General features: G+C 42.1%; 1 protein-coding gene across 2 annotated transcripts in view; it reads right to left on the bottom strand.

Moving 5' to 3' along the window:
* cntfr (ciliary neurotrophic factor receptor) overlaps window positions 1–25,128 on the bottom strand; it is a 723,314-nt gene that overhangs the window by 127,022 nt on the left and 571,164 nt on the right. For both annotated transcript variants that reach the window (XM_061877005.1, XM_061877006.1), the window contains 2 exons: window positions 10,809–10,926; window positions 5,446–5,612 (listed from right to left, as the gene is read on the bottom strand). In XM_061877005.1, coding sequence (XP_061732989.1) covers window positions 5,446–5,612; window positions 10,809–10,926 — 285 coding nt within the window. The remainder of the gene's footprint in view (window positions 1–5,445; window positions 5,613–10,808; window positions 10,927–25,128) is intronic.

Here is a 25,128-nt window from a genome sequence, read left to right as displayed (position 1 = left end):
TGATTTGTACTTGTTGTTCATCACCCGTGTGTAAATATTCTGGAAAATATTCTGGTGTCCAATGCAATGATAAGAAGAAAATAAGAAAACCCTCCAGGAATTTGCAAGGCTGTGATTGCGCCAATTAACGCAAAGTCAACCCCAACCCCTGCTGCTTCCTTGCAACATTTTGGCTAATATATATTTTTTTGTAACTTGAGCACCCTTCAAAGATTGGGGGAAAGATAAATGTGTTTACAAGCTGTGTTATCACACATCTTTTATTCAGACGTCTGACCACGCATTAGTAACTCTCACATCAGCTTCCATTCATCAGCTCCCATTATTTTTCAGAGTGTTTTTCAAAGACACGGGTGCTCCGGTCGTTAGTTTCTGGCAAACAGACTATGCTTGTTTCCCGAGGGGGGGAAAAAAAGCGGCTCTGGCTCCCCGTTTCATTTATTGTCTCGTGCATTTTGTATTTGCTGTCTTTCTGCCATTGATTACTGATGTGTGTGAAGCCAGCCACCCGAGGGAGGGAATAAAGTCAAGTCATCTGTGCTTGAACAAATGTTGCAACATTGAGGGAGGGGCCGACATCTTCAATGAGATGCCCTCACATCGGGGGTCAGCAACCCGCGGCTCTCGAGTCGGATGTGGCTCTTTAGCGCCGCCCTAGTGGCTCCCTGGACCTCTTTCAGAGATGTGTGAAAATGCATATCTGTATGTAATATTGGCTGCATTTCACATAGTTGTTTGTGTGCCATGTTGTTCCAGACCACAGCAAATTTTACCCAGCTTGCACAGATCGTAATAAATCCATTAGAAAAAGACAGCCTGCCGTTTCCTTTAACTTGGACACACACATTTATACCTTTGGCCATTCTAATAGAGTCATTTCCAGGAGATATCTATCCTGTGAGAAGCCTCCATGTTACTAATGATTTCCAATGTTGCAAAAATGTGTACAATAAAAATTAAAATACAACATTTCTGTCAGCGAAGATTTGCGTCAGCCTTTGATAGTAGGCTAATGTAGCTAATATAGACATTTACATCATGTGTTGTCTTCATAATGACGATTATATAAGACTTTAAGTCATTTTGATAGTAGGCTAATATAGGTAATATAGACAATTACATCATGTGTTGTCTTCATTATAACACTTATATAAGACTTCTAAACTAATTTTGATAGTAGACTAAAATTGCTAATATGTGTTGCCTTCATTATAAAAATCATATAAGGCTTTTAAAGTCATTTTGATAGTATGCCAGTATAGCTAATATAGACACTTACATCATGTGTTGCCTTCATTATAACACTTATATAAGACTTTTAAAGTCATTTTGATAGTAGGCTAATATAATTTATATAGACACTTACGTCATGTGTTGTCTTCATTATAACACTTATATAAGGCTTCTAAAGTAATTTTGATAGTAGGCTAAAATAGTTAATATAGACACTTACATCATATGCTGTCTTCATTATAACACTTATATAAGACTTTTAAAGTCATTTTGATAGTGGGCTAATATAACTAATATAGACACTTATGTATTGTGTTGTCTTCATTATAACACTTATATAAGGCTTTTAAAGTCATTTTGATAGTAGGCTAAAATTGCTAATATGTGTTGCTTTCATTATAACAATTATATAGGGGTTTTAAAGTCATTTTGATAGTAGGCTAGTATACCTAATATAGACACATACATTGTGTGTTGTCTTCATTATAACACCTATACAAAACGTTTAAAGTAATTTTGATAGTAGGCTGATATCATTTAAAAAGACACTTACGTCATGTGTTGTCTTCATTATAACACTTATACAAGACTTTTAAAGTCATTTTGATAGTAGGCTAATTGTAACGATCTGTCACTTACTTTCTGATAGTTTTTCGTGTTTTGTACTTTATTTCCTGTTCAGTGCTCTTATTTTGTCATACTTCCTGTTTACTCCGCTGAGCACTGTTTTTGTCACACTCGCCGTTGATTGGCAGCGGTCCTCAGCTGCTGTCAATCAACATAGGTCTATTTATGTTTCACTCGAGCACTCCTCAGTGCTCGAAGTTAAAACCATGTTGGGAACATCTCCATGCAAGACTGCTTTCTGTTTATATCTTTTACTTTGATGAAATTAAAATCATCTTACCGGCTTTCTGCTCTCCTGGATTTTTGCATACTTGAGGTCACACAACTGCAGCCATGCGACATCCCAACAGTAACTTCGAGCCAGAAAATTGTGACCTCGCGAGAATCCCTGTCGGCAATCCTCAGCCGACGTTCTGGACCGCACAATTCCTGGAGGACTTGAAGGCCAGGTTTGTGCGGTCCCAGCCTACAGACGCGGACCCTCTCCCCGCGGCAACGCCACCGGCTTCGGCTCTCCGACCGGCGCGTCCCCCGCCGCCATCTTTCCTCTCGGCTCAACGGCTGGCTACGGCTCTCCGACCAGCACGTCCGCCACTTCCTGCATGCCTCGCGGCTCCCGCGGCAACGCTACCGGCTACGGCTCTCCGACCGGCGCGTCCTCCGCCGCCATCCTTCCTCTCGGCAACGCTGCCGGCTACGGCTCACCGACCGGCGCGCCCGCCTCCTCCTTCACGTCTCGCGGCTCCTGCGGCTCCGTCGCCGACTGCGGCTCTCCGACCGGCACGTCCGCCGCCGCCATCCTTCCCGTCGTCTGCTGAGCTGCTTCTCCCTGCTCCTACGCAGCTTCCAGCGGCTGCTCCCCGGCTGCTCTTTTTGCCAGCTCCCGCTCTCTTTTTTGGTTCGCCGAGAGCTCCAGTGGAGCCCACAGTGAGGTCGCTTTTGTCCTCCTGCTGGGACTTGGCACGGGACGTGTCTTCGTCCCTCCTCCTGGTCCCCTCCCGCCCGTCCCTGGTTTTCGCACCGGGGGACTCCGACGAGCAGGCACGTTTTCCCGCATGTGTGAACGGTGTCTGGCAGCCACCTAGTGGAGGGGGGCCCACTATACACTGCGGTGCAGCCAGGCACACACCGCTGTCACCCCCGCCAGCGTCTCCTTCCACGGAGACATCTACGTCCCTAGCGGGCTTTCGCACAGCTCCAACGCCGGCTCCACGCCTAGCCCCAACGCCGGCTCCACGCCGAGCCCCAACGCCGGCTCCACGCCGAGCCCCAACGCCGGCTCCACGCCGAGCCCCAACGCCGGCTCCACGCCGAGCCCCAACGCCGGCTCCACGCCGAGCCCCAACGCCGGCTCCACGCCGAGCCCCAACGCCGGCTCCACGCCGAGCCCCAACGCCGGCTCCACGCCGAGCTCCAACGCCGCCAAGAGCAGCACCACGCCGGGCTTCGTCACCGCCGGCATCCGCTATTCCTCGGCCAGCATTTGCTTCTCCTCGCCCGGCGTCATCTGCCGCTTTCACGCCGCCGATGACATCTGCAACAATCACGCCGCCGATGACGTCTGCCGCTTTCACGCCGCCGATGACGTCTGCCGCTTTCACGCCGCCGATGACGTCTGCCGCTTTCACGCCGCCGATGACGTCTGCCGCTTTCACGCCGCCGATGACGTCTGCCGCTTTCACGCCGCCGATGACGTCTGCCGCTTCGACACCGCCGATGACGTCTTCCGCTTCCACGCCGTTGATGACGTCTTCCGCTTCCACGCCGTTGATGACGTCTGCCGCTTCCACGCCGCCGATGACGTCTGCCGCTTCCACGCCGCCGATGACGTCTGCCGCTTTCACGCCGCCGATGACGTCTGCCGCTTTCACGCCGCCGATGACGTCTGCCGCTTTCACGCCGCCGATGACGTCTGCCGCTTTCACGCCGCCGATGACGTCTGCCGCTTCGACACCGCCGATGACGTCTTCCGCTTCCACGCCGTTGATGACGTCTGCCGCTTCCACGCCGGCACCAACATCGGCTCCTCAGCCGCCTCCTGCAGAGGTATCTGTTTTGGCTGCAGCCCCCGCCGCTTTGTCTGCTGTCTCCGGGCCTGCTTCAGCGCGCCCGCCTCCACGTCAGCCGCGGATGTGGCCGTGCCCTGGGCGTCCTCCTCGCGGGATGCACTCGTCTCTTTTTCGGCCAATGATGTGGCTGTTCCGTGGCCGCCCGCCCCGCCAGTTCCAGCGGCGCTCTACGCGCCGTCGCCACCTGACTTTCCCTCGCTGGCTGCGGGGACACGAGGTTTGGCGACCTTCCACCAAATCCTCCTTCCATCCTCCCTTACTTTGTGGACATTTTTTTCCATTTTTCTTTTCCAGGGAACATCTGGTATCTGTTCCTTGAGGGGGAGGTCCTGTAACGATCTGTCACTTACTTTCTGATAGTTTTTCGTGTTTTGTACTTTATTTCCTGTTCAGTGCTCTTATTTTGTCATACTTCCTGTTTACTCCGCTGAGCACTGTTTTTGTCACACTCGCCGTTGATTGGCAGCGGTCCTCAGCTGCTGTCAATCAACATAGGTCTATTTATGTTTCACTCGAGCACTCCTCAGTGCTCGAAGTTAAAACCATGTTGGGAACATCTCCATGCAAGACTGCTTTCTGTTTATATCTTTTACTTTGATGAAATTAAAATCATCTTACCGGCTTTCTGCTCTCCTGGATTTTTGCATACTTGAGGTCACACAACTGCAGCCATGCGACATCCCAACACTAATATAGTTAATATATACATTTACATCATGTGTTGTCTTCATTATAACACTTATATAAGACTTTTACAGTAATTTTGATAGTAGGCTAATATAATTTATATAGACACTTACATCATGTGTTGTCTTCATTATAACACTTATATATGACTTTTAAAGTCATTTTGATAGTAGGCTAAAATAGCTTATATAGACACTTACGTCATGTGTTGCATTCGTTATAACACTTATATAAGACTTTCAGAGTCATTTTGATAGTAGGCTAATATAGTTAATATAGACACTTACATCATGTGTTGTCTCCATTATAACACTTATATATGACTTTTAAAGTCATTTTGATAGTAGGCTAATATAGCTTATATAGACAAATCATGTGTTGCTTTCATTATAACACTTTTATGAGACTTTTACAGTCATTTTGATAGTAGGCTAATATAATTTATATAGACACTTACATCATGTGTTGCTTTCATCATAACACTTATATAACACTTTCAATTTTTTGCAGCTCCAGACAGATGTCATTTTTTCTATTTTTCGTCCAAAATGGCTCTTTCAACATTTTTGGCTGCCAAACTCCTGGTCTAGATTTTCAACCTTTTTGGACGCTTTGTCAAGTATTTGTGGAAAATAATTCTAGGACTGTGGTAAACATTCACGAAAAGGTCCGCATCTTTTGCAACGACGCGGCAAAATGTACTGCAGGATGGAGTCCAAACACCGGAGCCAAAAGTACATTTGATTAGGGAGCATGCAACGTTGCGCGACATGTTCACAACAAGAATGGGAGGTACACCAAAAAAACAACTTGAGTAAAAAGCATTTACCTATACTTGACTCCTCAAAGGAAAAAGTCCTGGATGATTTCCCCAAAGCGTTGATGGCCGTCACGTTGACCATGTAGGGGAAGCTGGAGAAGACCTCCGGAAAACGTACGTGGCAGCGGTTTTTATGGAAGGAATCTTTCTGCACCTCGAGTGAACGCTGGTTATGTCTACAAACAGAAAAGTGCAGGACGGAAATGAGAAGCGGTGGCATTTTTCTGTCCAATCCTGTTGATGGCTATTTCTCTCAATTGCAGCTAAAAAGAAAAAAAAACAACCCATCAGGAGGCTGGAGAAAGTAACCACATGACTTACCCTTATCATTATTCTCCCATTCCTACGCCTCATTATCTTTCTAATACAGTTATAATGGTGTTACAGTATTAATGAGGGCCACCCGCTGTGGTTAGAGCTGCGGGACTTCACGGTGTGGGAGGATGAAAGACAAACACACTCCATCGGTCTCTGCCAACCACAAGTGAGGGTGACAGTGTGTACCTGATGCTAAAACACACTTCGTCAGCCCACACCCCTTCTTCTTTCATTAATAAATCCCTGGCCTGCTCCGTTTTCAGTGTTTTTACCTCTTTTTTTCCTAGTTGTCTGCAATCCGGATTATAGGTTGTAGGTGCAGTCTGATAAATGGAGAATTTAAATACCTTTTGAACTAAAGATAGGACTCATGGATCTCTTAAAGGCCTACTGAAAGCCACTACTACCGACCACACAGTCTGATAGTTTATATATCAATAATGAAATATTAACATTGCAACACATACCAAAACGGCCTTTTTAGTTTACTAAATTGCTATTTTAGATTTCCCGCATGTTTCTTGTTGAAAACGTCGCGGAATGATGAGGAGTATGCGTGACGTCACGGACTGTAAGGAAATATTAGCGCTGCACCAAACAGGGCTAAAAGTCGTCTCTGTTCATGGCATAATTACGCAGTATTTTGGACATCTGTGTTGCTGAATCTTTTGCAATTTGTTCATTTAATAATGAAAAAAAATAAAACACAGCACCAACATAAACCAGTTTAAAAAGCTTTTTAAATCATTTATCATTGGTAAATATAAGAAAGAAGAGCAAACATTGTTTTAGAAAGACAATAATATATATGTATATAGATACAATTTATGATTGCATAATTATACGTATAGGTTATATTAAAATGTATATATCACCACTTTATATGGAATTTAAATGAATTGTGTATGTATGATATATGTATATATATATATATATATATATATATATATATATATATATATATATATATATATATATATATATATATATATATATATATATATGTGTGTGTATGTATATATGTATATGTGTGTGTATGTGTGTATATATATATATATATATATATAGGTGTACAAATGTATATGTTTGATTTAAATGTTAAACTGTGTATATGAGACGTGTGCTACATATATGTTGCTTATATATTGTTTGAAAAAAATATATAAGTGAAGCATGTTTTAGATTTTATATATTTTGAACCTTGTTCTTGTTGTGATGGGGGTAGGTTTATATAAGCGTTGCTTCAACCTACACCCTTTCGGCTCAATCATTGCTCAAATGAGTGTTTTTTGTTTTTTGTTTTTTCTTTTCTTGTTGTTGTTCTTTGTTTTATGTGAAGATTGCCGAAATAAAAAAAAAAATAAAAAAAAGGGTGGAATGCCATCTCCGGGTTGGGGAGGACACCCTGCCCCAAGTGGAGGAGTTCAAGTACCTAGGAGTCTTGTTCACGAGTGGGGGAAGAGTGGATCGTGAGATCGACAGGCAGATCGGTGCGGCGTTTTCAGTAATGCGGACGTTGTATCGATCCGTTGTGGTGAAGAAGGAGCTGAGCCGGAAGGCAAAGCTCTCAATTTACCGGTCGATCTACGTTCCCATCCTCACTTATGGTCATGAGCTTTGGGTCAAGACCGAAAGGATAAGATCACGGGTACAAGCGGCCGAAATGAGTTTCCTCCGCCGTGTGGCGGGGCTCTCCCTTAGAGATAGGGTGAGAAGCTCTGCCATCCGGGAGGAACTCAAAGTAAAGCCACTGCTCCTTCACATCGAGAAGAGCCAGATGAGGTGGTTCGGGCATCTGGTCAGGATGCCACCCGAACGCCTCCCTAGGGAGGTGTTTAGGGCACGTCCAACCGGTAGGAGGCCACGGGGAAGACCCAGGACACGTTGGGAAGACTATGTCTCCCGGCTGGCCTGGGAACGCCTCGGGATCCCCCGGGAAGAGCTAGACGAAGTGGCTGGGGAGAGGGAAGTCTGGGTTTCCCTGCTTAGGCTGTTGCCCCCGCGACCCGACCTCGGATAAGCGGAAGAAGATGGATGGATGGATGGACTATAAAGAAGAATGCTGTTGGTGGAAAGCGGTGTATTGCAGCTGTCGGTGTTTCTTTGTTTGTTGTGAAGCGGAGCGGTCAAGCGAACATGTTTTCTCTACGTCAACCAGCATGTTTTTGGATGGGGAAATTGTGATATATATATCTTACCGGAGACATCAATGGATTATTCGTCATCCTGCGGCAGCTGTTATGTCAAAAAAGGCAGCTGTGAGCTCGGCTGCTCGGCTTCTCTCTGAGACTGTGTGTTCACCGCAGCCATCCGACCTCGAGGTATGTCTTTACAATCTTTAAAATCTCACTAAAACACTATTAAAACATTAAGCAGAAAAGGGATATTCCAGAATTATCCTAGTAAATGTGTCTAAAAACATCTGAATCGCTCACAATGCAATCGCCTTTTTTTTTTAACTTTATTTATTTTTTTGATTTTTTTAGTCCTTCTCTGTCAATATCCTCAGCCACGGATCTTTCATCCTCGCTCAGTCATCATTTCCAAAATGGAGGAGGCTGATTTCAATACAGGTAATTTGAAATCGCATAAAGGGAAGAAGATTAGGAGCTATTCAGTAGGATTTAAGGTCAAGGCTTGAATCACACTCAAATTTTTACTGCATGCTTTTGGTAAGTGCCGGAGTGAGAAGAGGCTTTAAAATAATTAGCGCATGCTTACTTTTACCGCATGCCTTTGGTAAGCGCAGGAGTGAGAAGAGGTTTTAAATTAATTAGCACCCCAGCGGCAATTCAAGGAAATACTGTATTTTGTTTGTTTTATGCTCTTTTGTCAAAGAAAACTTTGATGTTTTTATATGACAACCACACAATATATGCAATATTTACAACACAAAACATTTTAAAGTTAAATACTTGAAGTAATTGGAGCATTGAAAATAATTAATTATAAAATAGATATTTTTTTGTCTTTTAAAAAAAAAACAGCCTGCATGGCAGCTTTGTGTCAACATCGCAACTTTTTCTCGTTAGATTTCACCTCATTTCCCTTTTTTAAGTGTTCTTTTTTTATTTTTGCAATAGCATTTCCAGAATGTGTTGCGGGCCGCACTTTGGACACCCCTGTCTTAAGGGAAGCCCGATCATTAAAAAAGCTGTTCCTTTCAAAGAGCCGTTTAAAAGACTGTCTGGTTGTACTGTATATTTTTTGGGTTTATTTTGTTAATCAAGTAAATACTCACTGGTAGCAGATGATTACAATTTAGATCGGAATAGTTCCAAATTATAGGGACGTGAATCTCATAACAACTCACAATTGGATTTGAAGCCCTCCTGTACCTCAATATTTCAAGATAGGATAGGATAGGCTTTATTTATCCTACATTGGGGAAATTATGTGGTTGCCGTGCAGATTTGCACATACTGTAACAAAAGCAAAATTAAGTAAACAACCTATACAGTAAACCGGAAAAATATGCCCACGTTGTTACGTTTCCTTCGACTCTGACCCTGTTCGGTGCGTTTTTTTTTCTTCTGCGAATCGGTATGAGCCGTTTAAAACTCTCCGCCTGTTCATAAACGTCACAACTGTAATTTATACATTCTGTATTTTCCGGACTATAAGGCACACTTAAAGTCCTTTTTTTCCCTCAAAACTCGAAAGTGCGCTTTATAACCCGGTGTGCCTAATGTACGGAATAATTGTGGGTTTGCTTACCGACCTCAAAGCTATTTTTTTTTTGGTACATGGTGTAATGATAAGTGTGACCAGTAGATGGCAGTCACACACAAGATATATGTTTGGACTGCAATATAACTCAAGTAAGCAACACCAACATTTTATATGTTTTTTTGAAAATATAGAACATTACAAACATCGCTAAAGAATTTATCAAAATGTTTTAGTAGGACTTTGGTAAGCTATGAAGCCACACCGCTTGATGGATTGTGCTGTGCTTCAACATAGGAGTATTATTACGGTGTGTGTATAAGGTAAGACATACTATCTGGCATTTTGTTTCGCAATATTATGCAAAATAAACGTTTCTTACCTTCTGGTACCTGCTGATGTGTATTTGGGATCTGCATAAGTTCTGAACGTGTGCGCGGGTCCGCCTTTGTAGTCCGTGATGACACAATAGTTGATAAGATTCTTCTTTTTCTATATCTTCTTGTTATGTGACATTCATCCTCCACTGCTGCTATTTCTAATATAAAGTATTGTAAAGTTCTTACTTTGATATGTCAGTAAACTCGCCATGAAAGCACTAAAACATACCGGTGTAGTGAGTTGACATTAATCACCCAAGGAACGTTAGTTATTAGAGAGTTCCGGTCGGACGGTTTTTCACGGGAAACATTTCGGGTGTTGTTGTTGCACTAGTGAGCCACGGATGAGGAGATGCTGCTCCGTCATTGATTGAAATAAAGTCTGAATGTCATTAAAACAGTTAGCACCATCTTTTGACACTTCTTCCACTCTCGTCCTTGCACGCTACACCGCTACAACAAAGATGACGGGGAGAAGACGCTGTCGAAGGTGAGCCACGTCTATAAGACCGCCCACAAAACGGCACATCCTGAAGAGTCAGTCAGAAAGTGACTTGAAGATTATGTGTAAAACATCATCCATGCAACATTTTGACCTAAGAACTACCATTACATCTTATGTAGACCACAAAAAAGTATTTTACATTTAGAAAATAATCATAATCCGGTGCGCCTTGTATATGAAAAAAGATCAAAAATAGACCATTGATTGGCTGTGTGCCTCATAACTTGGTGCACCCTATGGTTCGGAAAATATGGATAGGGATTGTAAAACAGATGCAATTTGCTTAGTAATCTTGGTATGAACCAAAGATGAATTAATTATGTTTCGATTAGGACTGCAATCAACTATTAAAGATCATCATAAATATCGTTATTGGAGGTCAATCCACAGAGACTTTTCAGCTTCTGTGCATTGCTCGTTTATTAGCTTTAGATATTTAATGTGGCCGTTAAAAAAAAACAACATGTCAATCTCTGATAAAACCAAATAAAAGGACTTACTGTAGATCCACTTCAAAAGTAGTGGGGATGTATGTGGAGTGTTGCTGGTGCCAGCTGCAGTAGAAGCCTTTGGGATAGGTGTTGGATCTACAGGTGATCACCGGCTCCCGAGGAGGAACTAGCAAGGAAAAGAAAAGACAAATGATCAACTCCAGTAAGATTATTCATTAAATATGTCAGAGACAGAAATATACAGGAATGTACTGTAAATATGTACAATTAATACGTATTGACTGCTGAACTGGTTTGTCTGATTCACTTACAACCGACGAGTAGAACAATTGGCAACCAAATAATAGCCAAAAACCATTTGACAAAGGTATCCCCTAATTCTAGGTTTTTGTAACGGGAATTCGTTAACACCGAAACCAGTTCAGACTTATTTTACAGCAATGATTATGTCTCGTTTTTATTATTGTATAACATGCTGGTCGCAGGCAAGCAAAATGACACCGAGGCCGTGGGATACTTTGCACAAACATTCAAAGATTGGCATCAATACGAATGGCTGAACGAGTCCTAAATAACACTGCACCGGCGCCACTTAAGCACTTTGTCCAGTTTACATCTGCTGTGACAACTAGAAACACACCAGGGGGCAGTGTAGAGTACCCAGCTGTAAAATCTAATTTGCACTATCAGCTTTTTTTCATATAAAGCGATAAAGGAACGGAATGACCTCACAACAAAGTTGAAAAGTCTAACTGATTAATATCATTCACATTTGAAGTTAAAGAGTGGCTTTGGAGCAATGAAAGCATCTCACACGGTCAATAAGGTGGGCACTATGTTTGATATGTCAACTTGTTGTGTATTATATTTATGCATGAGACAATGTTGTTGTAAACTGTGAGGTGTGTGTGTTAAAATCATGGTTGTTTGTACAAATGACAGATGTGAAAACGAGCATGTAGTCTGTGTTGTGATGTAAAGGAGAGGTGTGTTAAAATCATGGTTGTTTGTACAAATGACAGATGTGTGAAAAATAGCATGTAGTCTGTGTTATGATGTAAAAGAGAGGTGTGTTAAAATCATGGTTGTTTGTACAAATGACAGATGTGAAAAAGAGCATGTATTGTCTGTGTTATGATGTAAAGGAGAGGTGTGTTAAAATCATGGTTGTTTGTACAAATGACAGATGTGAAAAAGAGCATGTAGTCTGTGTTATGATGTAAAGGAGAGGTGTGTTAAAATCATGGTTGTTTGTACAAATGACAGATGTGAAAAAGAGCATGTATTGTCTGTGTTATGATGTAAAGGAGAGGTGTGTTGAAATCATGGTTGTTTGTACAAATGACAGATGTGAAAAGGAGCATGTATTGTCTGTGTTATGATGTAAAGGAGAGGTGTGTTAAAATCATGGTTGTTCGTACAAATGACAGATGTGAAAAAGAGCATGTAGTCTGTGTTATGATGTAAAGGAGAGGTGTGTTAAGATCATGGTTGTTTGTACAAATGACAGATGTGAAAAAGAGCATGTAGTCTGTGTTATGATGTAAAGGAGAGGTGTGTTAAAATCATGGTTGTTTGTACAAATGACAGATGTGAAAAAGAGCATGTATTGTCTGTGTTATGATGTAAAGGAGAGGTGTGTTAAAATCATGGTTGTTTGTACAAATGACAGATGTGTGAAAAAGAGCATGTATTGTCTGTGTTTATGATGTAAAGGAGAGGTGTGTTAAAATCATGGTTGTTTGTACAAATGACAGATGTGAAAAAGAGCATGTAGTCTGTGTTATGATGTAAAGGAGAGGTGTGTTAAAATCATGGTTGATCGTACAAATGACAGATGTGAACAAGAGCATGTATTGTCTGTGTTATGATGTAAAGGAGAGGTGTGCTTGTATTGTATATTAAGTATGTGTCAATGAAATGGCATTTTATGACTTTTCTTAATTTGATTACATGCTTATAGTATAATTTTAAAGTTATAATTGCATTGCATTATTTTTTTAACTCTTTAATTTAGATAGCCACGGACCCCAGATGGAAATTAGCATGTTACCAGAAGGTAAGAACAATTGTTTTTGCATAATATTGTGGAACAAAACACTAGATAATGTGTTGCGGTCCTTATACACAGACCATAGTAATATTTGTATCTATGACTACAGTAGCCATAATGGACCAACAATCCATCAAACGGCACGGCTTCAAAGTCATACTAAAACATTTTGACACATTTTTGAGCGCTGTGTGTTCTAAAAGTTCTATATTTTCAATGGAAGTTTTAAAGTTTTGGTGTTGTTTACTGGCGACACATTGCAGCCTACATGTATCTCTTATGTGTGACTGCCATCTACTGGTCACACTCATCATTACACCATGTACCAAAAAAAAAAAGGCTTGGAAGTCGGTAAGCACAACCAGACTTATTCCGTACATCAGGCTGGGAAATTTGCCAGCGGGTAGGGGCTGGGAATACTTGATGTGAACGTTTATTTTTCTATGTGCTCTGCGATTGGCTCGTGACCAGATTTTTGAAAAATGTAATCATTTTTAAAATGCGCCTTACAGTCTGAAAAATATGTCCATCCATTCGTCCATCTTCTTCCTTTGATCTGAGGTCAGCCTAATCAGATAAGCCCAGATTTCCCTCTCCCCAACCACTTCGTCCAGCTCCTCCGGGGGGATCCCGAGGTGTTCCCAGCCCAACCGGGAGACATAGTCTTCCCAACGTGTCCTGGGTCTTCCCCGTGGGCAGTCGTTTGTGCCTGAAACACCTCCCTAGAGAGGCGTTCGGGTGCCATCCTGACCAGATGCCCGAACCACCTCATCTGGCCCTCTCCATGTGGTGAAGGAGGGGCTTTACTTTGAGTTCCTCCCGGATGACAGAGCTTCTCACTCTATCTCTGAGGGAGAGACCCGCCACCCGGCGGAGGAAACTCATTTCGGCCGCTTGTACCCATGATCTTGTCCTTTCGGTCATAACCCAAAGCTCATGACCATAGGTGAGGATGGGAACGTAGATCGACCGGTAAATTGAGAGCTTTGCCTTCCAGCTCAGCTCCTTCATCACCACAACGGATCGATACAGCGTCCGCATTACTGAAGACGCCACACCGATCCATCCGTCTGTCGATCTCACGAGCCACTCTTCCCTCACTCGTTAACAAGACTCCTCGATACTTGAACTCCTCCAATTGGGGCAGCGGCTCCTCCCCAACCTGGTGATGGAGGTCCACCGTTTTCCGGGTGAGAACCATTGACTCGGACTTGGAGGTACTGATTCCCATCTCGGTCGCTTTACACTCGGCTGCGAACCGATCCAGTGAGAGCTGAAGATCCTGGCCAGATGAAGCCATCAGGACCACATCATCTGCAAAAAGCAGAGACTTAATCCTGCAGCCACCAAACCAGATCCCCTCCACGCCTTGACTGCGCCTAGAAATTCTGACCGTAAAAGTTATGAACAGAATGGGCAGCCTTGGCGGATTCCAACCCTTACTGGAAACGTGTCCGACTTAATGCCGGCAATGCGGACCAAGCTCTGAAACTGATCATACAGGGAGCGGACCGCCACAATCAGACAGTCCGTTACCCCTTACTCTCTGAGCACTCCCCACAGGACTTCCCGGGGTACACGGTCGAATGCCACATGTACACTGGTTGGGCCAACTCCCATGCACCCTCAAGGACCCTGCCGAGAGTATAGAGCTGGTCCACAGTTCCACGATCAGGACGAAAACCACACTATTCCTCAAAGTTCAAGTATCCGGCGTAGCCTCCTCTCCAGCACACCTGAATAGACCTTACCGGGAAGGCTGAGGAGTGTGATCCCACCATAGTTGGAACACACCCTCCGGTTCCCCTTCTTAAAGAACCAAAAACCCTGGAAAAATACGGTGCTTTTTAAATACCAAGCCATTATGAAAAGTCCAACTACGTGGAACAGCTCTGATCAATAGAACGCTCCCAACATTTACTCTCTCCTAAAAGAAGTTGTGGAGGGGGCGTGGGTGTGTTGATGAAGAAAAGGAGAAAAGGAGAGTGATGGAAAAAAAGGTTAAAGGGCTGGAAAGGAGGGTTGGGAGGCAAGATTGCATGTGGATAAAAGAAGGATAGTGCAGTGGGAGCGAGGCAGATGAATGAAGAAGGTTGTCCAGAAGAAGTGATGTTATGCCAACTCTGGCCTCCCTGGAGATTAGGCTCTTTTCTTCTCAGCAAGTGAAGCACACACTCGGCTGTCACTCCCTCTTCCTCTCTGCGGCTCTTTACCCTTCCCCCCCCCCCCCGGAGTTATTTTTTACAGGTAAAGGGAGAACTGGGTGCAGTGTGGCTAGCAGTATTTCAGTGCAGAAATAAATAATTACCCGGAGTCATTAATTCATCCGCTTGCCGTCTCATCTGTTTTAAGGGCCGGGGAAATTCATTTCACACTTGGCGCTTTGTTAGTTACAGTATGTTGCGCTGTATGGACCATATAAGACTCGCTATTAATTACAACACATATTGGACACTGCATGCATTGGGTCCAGTTGAAAAACTGCATATGGTCAGTTTGGACCAAAACTATTAATTTTAGTGGCTGTAAAACGACAATATATCAAACTGAGCGCCCTTTTGCCTGTCTAGTAATCGTATTTTAAATGAATCCCCCTGTTACAGTGCCAAAAATATGAATTATTATAACTGATGGCAAGTTATCGTATTTTTACTATAAGGCACACTTAAAATCCTTTCGTTTTCTCAAAAATCGACAGTACGGCTTAAAACCTGGTGCGCCTAATGTAACGTATTAATTCTGGTTGTGCTTACCCATCATATTTAGTACGTGGTGTAATGATAAGTGTGACCAGTCCAAACATTTGTGTGGACTGCAGGCTGACGCCTGTTAAATAAATGGCGTAAGCAAGCAACGCTAAAACATTCACGTTTCATTGAAAATATAGACCATTCAAAAATCTGTCAACATATTTTAGAACAACTTAGGTCAGCTTCAAAGTCACACCGCTTGATGGATTATCTGAACCTTACAAGCTACCGTCGTCAACATACGGGTATTATTACGGCGTGTGTATAATAGCACCAACCAAACCCAAAACCAGTGAAGTTGGCACAATGTTTAAAATCACACTGAGCGCCCTTTTGGCTATCTGGTAATCATATTGTAAATGAATCCCCCTATTACAGTGCCAAAAATATGTATTATTATAACTGATGGCAAGTTATTGTATTTTTTACTATAAGGTACACTTAAAATCCTTTCGTTTTCTCAAAAATCGACAGTGTGGCTTAAAACCTGGTGTGCCTAATGTACGTATTAATTCTGCTTGTGCTTACCCGTTATGGTTGGTACGTGGTGTAATGATAAGTGTGACTAGTCCAAACATTTGTGTGGACTGCAGGCTGACGCCTGTTAAATAAATGGCGTAAGCAAGCAACACTAAAACTTTCACGTTTCATTGAAAATATAGACCATTCAAAAATCTGTCAACATATTTTAGAACGACTTAGGTCAGCTACAAAGTCGCACCGCTTGATGGATTATTGGAACCTTACAAGCTACTGTCGTCAACATATGGGTATTCTTACGGCGTGTGTATAATAGCACCAACCAAAGCCAAAACCAGTGAAGTTGGCACAATGTTTAGAATCACACTGAGCGCCCTTTTGGCTATCTGGTAATCATATTGTAAATGAATCCCCCTATTACAGTGCCAAAAATATGTATTATTATAACTGATGGCAAGTTATTGTATTTTTACTATAAGGCACACTTAAAATCCTTTCGTTTTCTCAAAAATCGACAGTGCCGCTTAAAACCTGGTGCGCCTAATGTACGTATTAATTCTGCTAGTGCTTACCCGTCATATTTAGTACGTGGTGTAATGATAAATGTGACCAGTCCAAACATTAGTGTGGACTGCAAGCTGACGCCTGTTAAATAAATGGCGTAAGCAAGCAACACTAAAACTTTCACGTTTCATTGAAAATATAGACCATTCAAAAATCTGTCAACATATTTTAGAACGACTTAGGTCAGCAACAAAGTCGCACCGCTTGATGGATTATCGGAACCTTACAAGCTACTGTCGTCAACATACGGGTATTATTACGGCGTGTGTATAATAGCACCAACCAAACCCAAAACCAGTGAAGTTGGCCCAATGTTTAAAATCACACTGAGCGCCCTTTTGGCTATCTGGTAATCATATTGTAAATGAATCCCCCTATTACAGTGCCAAAAATATGTATTATTATAACTGATGGCAAGTTATTGTATTTTTTACTGTAAGGTACACTTAAAATCCTTTCGTTTTCTCAAAAATCGACAGTGCGGCTTAAAACCTGGTGCGCCTAATGTACGTATTAATTCTGGTTGTGCTTACCCGTTATATTTGGTATGTGGTGTAATGATAAATGTGACCAGTCGAAACATTTGTGTGGACTGCAGGCTGATGCCTGTTAAATAAATGGCGTAAGCAAGCAACACTAAAACTTTCACGTTTCATTGAAAATAGAGACCATTCAAAAATCTGTCAACATATTTTAGAACGACTTAGGTCAGCTACAAAGTCACACCGCTTGATGGATTATCGGAACCTTACAAGCTACTGTCGTCAACATACGGGTATTATTACGGCGTGTGTATAAAAGCACCAACCAAACCCAAAACCAGTGAAGTTGGCCCAATGTTTAAAATCACACTGAGCGCCCTTTTGGCTATCTGGTAATCATATTGTAAATGAATCCCCCTGTTACAGTGCCAAAAATATGTATTATTATAACTGATGGCAAGTTATTGTATTTTTTACTATAAGGCACACTTAAAATCCCTTTGTTTTCTCAAAAATCGACAGTGCGGCTTAAAACCTGGTGCGCCTATTTACGTATTAATTCTGGTTGTGCTTACCCGTTATGGTTGGTACGTGGTGTAATGATAAGTGTGACTAGTCCAAACATTTGTGTGGACTGCAGGCTGACGCCTGTTAAATAAATGGCGTAAGCAAGCAACACTAAAACTTTCACGTTTCATTGAAAATATAGACCATTCAAAAATCTGTCAACATATTTTAGAACGACCTAGGTCAGCAACAAAGTCGCACCACTTGATGGATTATCGGAACCTTACAAGCTACTGTCGTCAACATACGGGTATTATTACGGCATGTGTATAATAGCACCAACCAAACCCAAAACCAGTGAAGTTGGCCCAATGTTTAAAATCACACTGAGCGCCCTTTTAGCTATCTGGTAATCATATTGTAAATGAATCCCCTTATTACAGTGCCAAAAATATGTATTATTATAACTGATGGCAAGTTATCGTATTTTTACTATAAGGTGCAGATAAAATCCTTTCGTTTTCTCAAAAATCGACAGTGCGGCTTAAAACCTGGTGCGCCTAATGTACGTATTAATTCTGCTTGTGCTTACCCGTTATGGTTAGTACTTTGTGTAATGATAAGTTTGACCAGTCCAAACATTAGTGTGGACTGCAGGCTGATGCCTGTTAAATAAATGGCGTACGCAAGAAACGCTAAAACTTTGACGTTTCATTGAAAATATAGACCATTACGCACGGCACTCAAAAATCTGTCAACATATTTTAGAACTACTTAGGTCAGCTACAAAGTCGCACCGCTTGATGGATTATCGGAACCTTACAAGCTACTGTCGTCAACATACGGGTATTATAGGGACGGCGTGGCGCAGTGGGAGAGTGGCCGTGCGCAACCCGAGGGTCACTGGTTCAAATCCCACCTAGAACCAACCTCGTCATGTCCGTTGTGTCCTGAGCAAGACACTTCACCCTTGCTCTTGATGGGTGCTGGTTGGCGCCTTGCATGGCAGCTCCCTCCATCAGTGTGTGAATGTGTGTGTGAATGGGTAAATGTGGAAGTAGTGTCAAAGCGCTCTGAGTACCTTGAAGGTAGAAAAGCGCTATACAAGTACAACCCATTTATCATTTATTATTACGGTGTGTGTATAATAGCACCAAACAAACCCAAAACCAGTGAAGTTGGCACAATGTTAAAAATCACACTGAGCACCCTTTTGGCTATCTGGTAATAATATTGTAAATTAATCCTCCTTTTGCAGTGCCAAAAATATGTATTATTATAACTGATGGCAAGTTATCGTATTTTTACTATAAGGCACACTTAAAATCCTTTCGTTTTCTCAAAAATCGACAGTGCGGCTTAAAACCTGGTGCGCCTAATGTAACGTATTAATTCTGGTTGTGCTTACCCGTCATATTTAGTACGTGGTGTAATGATAAATGTGGTCAGTCCAAACATTTGTGTGGACTGCAGGCTGATGCCTGTTAAATAAATGGGGTAAGCAAGCAACACTAAAACTTTCACGTTTCATTGAAAATATAGACCATTCAAAAATCTGTCAACATATTTTAGAACAACTTAGGTCAGCTACAAAGTCGCACCGCTTGATGGATTATCGGAACCTTACAAGCTACTGTCGTCAACATATGGGTATTCTTACGGCGTGTGTATAATAGCACCAACCAAAGCCAAAACCAGTGAAGTTGGCACAATGTTTAGAATCACACTGAGCGCCCTTTTGGCTATCTGGTAATCATATTGTAAATGAATCCCCCTATTACAGTGCCAAAAATATGTATTATTATAACTGATGGCAAGTTATTGTATTTTTACTATAAGGCACACTTAAAATCCTTTCGTTTTCTCAAAAATCGACAGTGCCGCTTAAAACCTGGTGCGCCTAATGTACGTATTAATTCTGCTAGTGCTTACCCGTCATATTTAGTACGTGGTGTAATGATAAATGTGACCAGTCCAAACATTAGTGTGGACTGCAAGCTGACGCCTGTTAAATAAATGGCGTAAGCAAGCAACGCTAAAACTTTGACCTTTCATTGAAAATATAGACCATTACGCACGGCACTCAAAAATCTGTCAACATATTTTAGAACAACTTAGGTCAGCTACAAAGTCGCACCACTTGATGGATTATCGGAACCTTACAAGCTACTGTCGTCAACATACGGGTATTATTACGGCGTGTGTATAATAGCACCAAACAAACCCAAAACCAGTGAAGTTGGCACAATGTTTAAAATCGCAAATAAAAAGAGACTACAATGATTTGCATTTCCTTTTCAACCAATATTCAATTGAATAGATTGCAAAGACAAGATATTTAACATTCGAACTGGAAAACTTTGTTATTTTTTGCAAATATTAGCTCATTTGGAATTTGATGCCTGCAACTTGTTTCAAAAAAGCTGGTACAAGTGTCAAAAAAGACTGAGGAAGTTGAGGGATGCTCATCAAAGACTTATTTGGAACATCCCACAGGTGAACGGGCTAATTGGGTGCCATGATCGGTAAAAAAGCAGCTTCCATAAAATGCTCAGTCATTCACAAACAAGGATGGGGCGAGGGTCACCAATTAGTCAACAAATGCGTCAGCAAACTGTCGAACAGTTCAAGAAAAAAATTTCTCAACGAGTAATTTAGGAATTTAGGGATTTCACCATCTACGGTCTGTAATATCATCAAAAGGTTCCGGAATCTGGAGAAATCACTGCACATAAGCGGCAATGCCCGTAACCTTTGATCCCTTAAGCGGTACTGCATCAAAAAGCGACATCAGTGGGTAAAGGATATCGCCACATGGGCTTCAGAAAATCACTGTCAGTAACTACAGTTGGTCGCTATATCTGTAAGTGCAAGTTAAAACTCTACTATGCAAAACCAAAGCCATTTATCAACAACACCCAGAAATGCCGCCGGGTTCGCTGGGCATGAGCTCATCTCAGATGGACTGATGCAAAGTGGAAAAGTGTTCTGTGGTCTGATAAGTCCACATTTCAAATGGATTTTAGAAACTGTGGACGTCGTGTCCTTTGGACCAAAGAGGACAATAACCATGTTATAGGAACAACGTCCAAAAGTCAGCATCTGTGATCTGTGTATGGGGGTTTATTTGATGTGTAATTGGGATCTGCATAATTTCCGAAAATTTGCGCGCGTCTGTCATTGTAGTCCACGCTATACTCAATAAGCTCTGTCTTTTTCTCTGTCTTCTTGGTATGGGACATTCATCTCGCGCTGTTGGGATTTGTAATATGAAGTAGCGTATTGTTCTTATTTTACCTATTCCTATTCCTACTCACATTTGTGAGTAGACTAGCTATAGAATGGCTTAGAACAACAAAGATGGCAGGGAGAAGATGTTGTAGAAGAATAGCCATAAAACCCACAAAACGTTTCATCCCGCAGCGACTGTCAGAAAACGACTTGAAGATGATGTGTAAAACATCATCCGTGCAACATTTCCACCAAAGAACCAGCGTTACATGTTATGTAGACCACAAGGTGTCATGGTTATTTGGTGACGAACCCCAAGATGCAGAGATGGAGGCAGGCATGGAATGTGAAAACATGATTTAATTAAATACTAAGACAAAAACAAAAACAAAAGGGTACAAACACAAAGCGCGCACGAGGCGGATAATCAAACAAAAGGAGCTAGCCTGGGAGCTAAAAAATAACGAATAGGAGCTTAGCGTGGAAGCTAGCGGGTAGCGAACAGGCAAACAGAAGTCGTACTTGTATACTGAAAAATAAAACGGAAGCAGGGAACAAAAAACAGTAAGCTACAAACATCAACTGAATAAAGCTTACCGTTACGATGCAAAAACAAGGTACGACCCGACAGGAGCGATAACACATCACAAGAGCGACTAGACGTGACATAGACAAGACAATACAATGATCCACCAACTGACACAAGACAAAGGAGGTACAAATAGGTTCGGCTGATTGGCAACAGGTGTGGCCAGATGCCAATCAGCCGCAGCTGAAGGGGAACACAGCACTCAGGGAACAAGACAGGAAGCTGACAAAATAAGAGCACTAGACAGGACTAGAACACAGGAAATACTAAACACAGGAAACAGACAAATGCAAAGGAAAAAAACTAAAACATAGACAAACTGTCAGGGGCAAGCCTGACGAAAGGAAGTCTTTTAAATGAAGAAATAAAATCCTAGTGACCCCTTTTAACGTGCCAGTCCGTCATATGGTCCGAAAAATATGGTAGATATTTTGACTTAAAGTATACAATTTTGATTGAAATTATTACATTAATTTAACATTTTATACTTTATTTAACCAGGTACACCTCATTAAGTTAAGACTAAAATAAGGCAGGTTAGGTTAATTGGAGAATTTAGATTGCCTATTGCAAAGGGCCGCCCATAATACCTCTTTTTCCACTTTATTGTAATCAAACTTAAATTTAATTTGATGCATGTTTTGACCTAAAATGAGTTCATGGGAAATACATTGTTTAGTTTTATTAAGGATACATTTAACATCATTAGGACATGAAGTTGCATATGTTCCAGGCACATCCCCAGCCAGGCTTTGATCCAAGTACGTTGGTTTACCAACTGGGGAAATTTGCCGGCGGGACTCGGCCGGGAATACCATTGCATGTGAACCTGAGCGTGAAAGTTCACTTTTCGACGTGCCTTGCGATTGGCTGGCCAGCAGGTTCAAGGTGATTTGAACGTTAATCGTACGTAACTGATTTTTATGTGTATGTACCAAGAAGGAACTTAATAAAGGATGTTGAGGATTTGGACGAAGGCGTGGATACAACAATTGATTTTTACTTTTGTTGGCCATTTTAATTCACTGCGGGGTTTGGCTACCTTCCCAGAATGCAAATTGTTTTGCCTGTCCTCACAGGAACCATGTCTTTGGTCAATGTCCATGAACCAGAAAGAAACCTGTTAGCTAACAAATGAACGGTCGATAATTACAAATGCATAATACCTTATACCCGTGAATTTTCTCTTTCACCCAGGTCGTTCTATTCTCAGGGCTTGGAATCGATCACAACTGGGCAGTTCAGATGTTTTGCGCCTTATCAGTGCAGAACCAATCAGTTCATGCTCACAGACTTAGACAGGACAGCTGTAGTCTGGGAGCCTGGTGCCAGATCCGAAGTAAAAATCTTCCTTTATGTCACTGGACCAGGCGTTGACGATGGATGGATTGTTGGCTGGGTATCAAGTGTGTGTGAGTTAACAGTGCAAACTAACATTTTGTAACAACTCTATGCTCGAGTGACTTTGTAAAGGTATAATCTTTAATACGGCCGTTTAACTTACTCCATTAGAGTGTGTAATTGTACGCCTAGAAGGTGATTAACCCCTTTTCATGTGGTCACTGGTAACATCTTCCTCAGATAGAGTCGTGGTCAATTTTTGTTTCATCTGACATCACATAGACAAAGAAAAAACCTTCTGGAGGAAAGTTCTGTGGTCAGATAAAACGAAAATTGAGCTGTTTGGCCAGCAAAATGTTTGTTGGAGAAAAGGTGAGGCCTTTAATCCCAGGATCACCAGACCTACCGTCAAGCATGGTGGTGGTGGTATCATGCTCTGGGACTGTTTTGCTGCCAATGGAACTGGTGCTTTACAGAGAGTAAATGGGACAATGAAAAAGGAAGATTACCTCCAAATTCTTCAGGACAACCTAAAATCATCAGGGTCTAGTTGGGTGTTCCAACAGGACAATGACCCCAAACACACACCAACGGTGGTAAAGGAATGGCTAAATCAGGCTAGAATGAAGGTTTTAGAATGGCCTTCCCAAAGTCCTGACTTAAAGGGGAACATTATCACCAGACCTATGTAAGCGTCAATATATACCTTGATGGTGCAGAAAAAAGACCATCTATTTTTTTAACCGATTTCCGAACTCTAAATGGGTGAATTTTGGCGAATGAAACGCCTTTCTGTTTATCTCCCTGGAGGCGATGACTTCAGAATGTGACGTCGCCGAGGTAACACACCCACCATTTTCATTTTCAACACATTACAAACACCGGGTCTCAGCTCTGTTATTTTCCGTTTTTTTGACTATTTTTTGGAACCTTGGAGACATCATGCCTCGTCGGTGTGTTGTCGGAGGGTGTAACAACACTAACAGGGAGGGATTCAAGTTGCACCACTGGCCCGAAGATGCGAAAGTGTCTGCCGCCAGACCCCCATTGAATGTGCCAAAGTGTCTCCACATTTGACCGGCGATGCTAAGACAGACATGGCACAGAGATGTATGGATAACCTGCAAATGCATTTGCAACGATAGTCAACAAAATCACAAAGGTGAGTTTTGTTGATATTGACTGCCATCTAATCGATGCTAACATGCTACGCTAATCGATGCTAACATGCTATTTACCGGCGGTGCTAAAGCAGACATGGCACAGAGATGTATGGATAACCTGCAGATGCATTTGCAACTATATTACGTTTCCTTCCACCCACATTTAATGCGAAAAAAACACTTACCAATCGACGGATTTAAGTTGCTCCGGCGTCAAAAGATGCGAAAGTCCTGATTGTTTGGTCCGCAGATTTTACCGGCGATGCTAACGCAGCTATTCGGCCATGCTATGGCTATGAATAGCGTCAATAGCTATTCGCTCAATAGCTTCAGTTTCTTCTTCAATATTTTCATACTCCAACCATCTGTTTCAATACATGCGTAATCTGTTGAATCGTTTAAGTCGTTGAAATCCGACTTTGAATCCGAGCTAATGTCACTATATCTTTCTGTGGTATTCCCATTGTTTGTTTACATTGGCAGCACTGTGTGACGTCACAGGGAAATGGCCAGTGTCTTCGCAGAGAGCCGAAAATAAGGTACTTTAAAGCTTTATTTAAGGATATTCCAAGACCGGTAAATTTTGAAAAAAACTTCAAAAAATACAACAAGCCACTGGGAACTGATTTTTTTTATTGTTTTAACCCTTTTGAAATTGTGATAATGTTCCCCTTTAAGTGTGGGGTGGTATGGCGTAGTGGGTAGAGGTAGAGGTTTGCTCCCCTCCTCTTGACTGCCGTTGAGTCCTTGGGCGGCACACTTCACCCTTGCCCCTGGTGGCGCTCACACTGGTGAATAGATGAATGAATGATAGGTGTTGGTCGGATTGGCCGTTGGCGTAAACTGGAAGCCTCGCTTCCGTCAGTCTACCCCAGGGCGGCTCCCACTTCTCTGTGAGCGCTTTGAGTATCTAATAATAGAAAAGCGCAATAAAAAATCTAATCCTTTCTTAATATCAATGCTGAAGATGTCTGAAAACCAACAAATTCATACGAACTGCACCAATTTTGTCAAGATGGGTGGTCAAAAATTGAAGCAGAAGCTTGTGGATGGCTACCAAAAGCGCCTTATTGCAGTGAAACTTGCCAAAGGACATGTAAGCAAATATTAACATTGCTGTATGTATACTTTTGACCTGGTCACATTTTAAGTAGACCCAAAATAAATTCATAAAAGAAGAAAACTTCATGAATGTTTTATGTGACCAA

Source organism: Nerophis ophidion, linkage group LG17 (genome assembly GCF_033978795.1).
Source record: "Nerophis ophidion isolate RoL-2023_Sa linkage group LG17, RoL_Noph_v1.0, whole genome shotgun sequence".
Lineage (NCBI taxonomy): Eukaryota > Metazoa > Chordata > Actinopteri > Syngnathiformes > Syngnathidae > Nerophis > Nerophis ophidion.
Note: the sequence above shows the minus strand (reverse complement) of the source record. Positions and strands in the feature narration are given on the sequence as shown.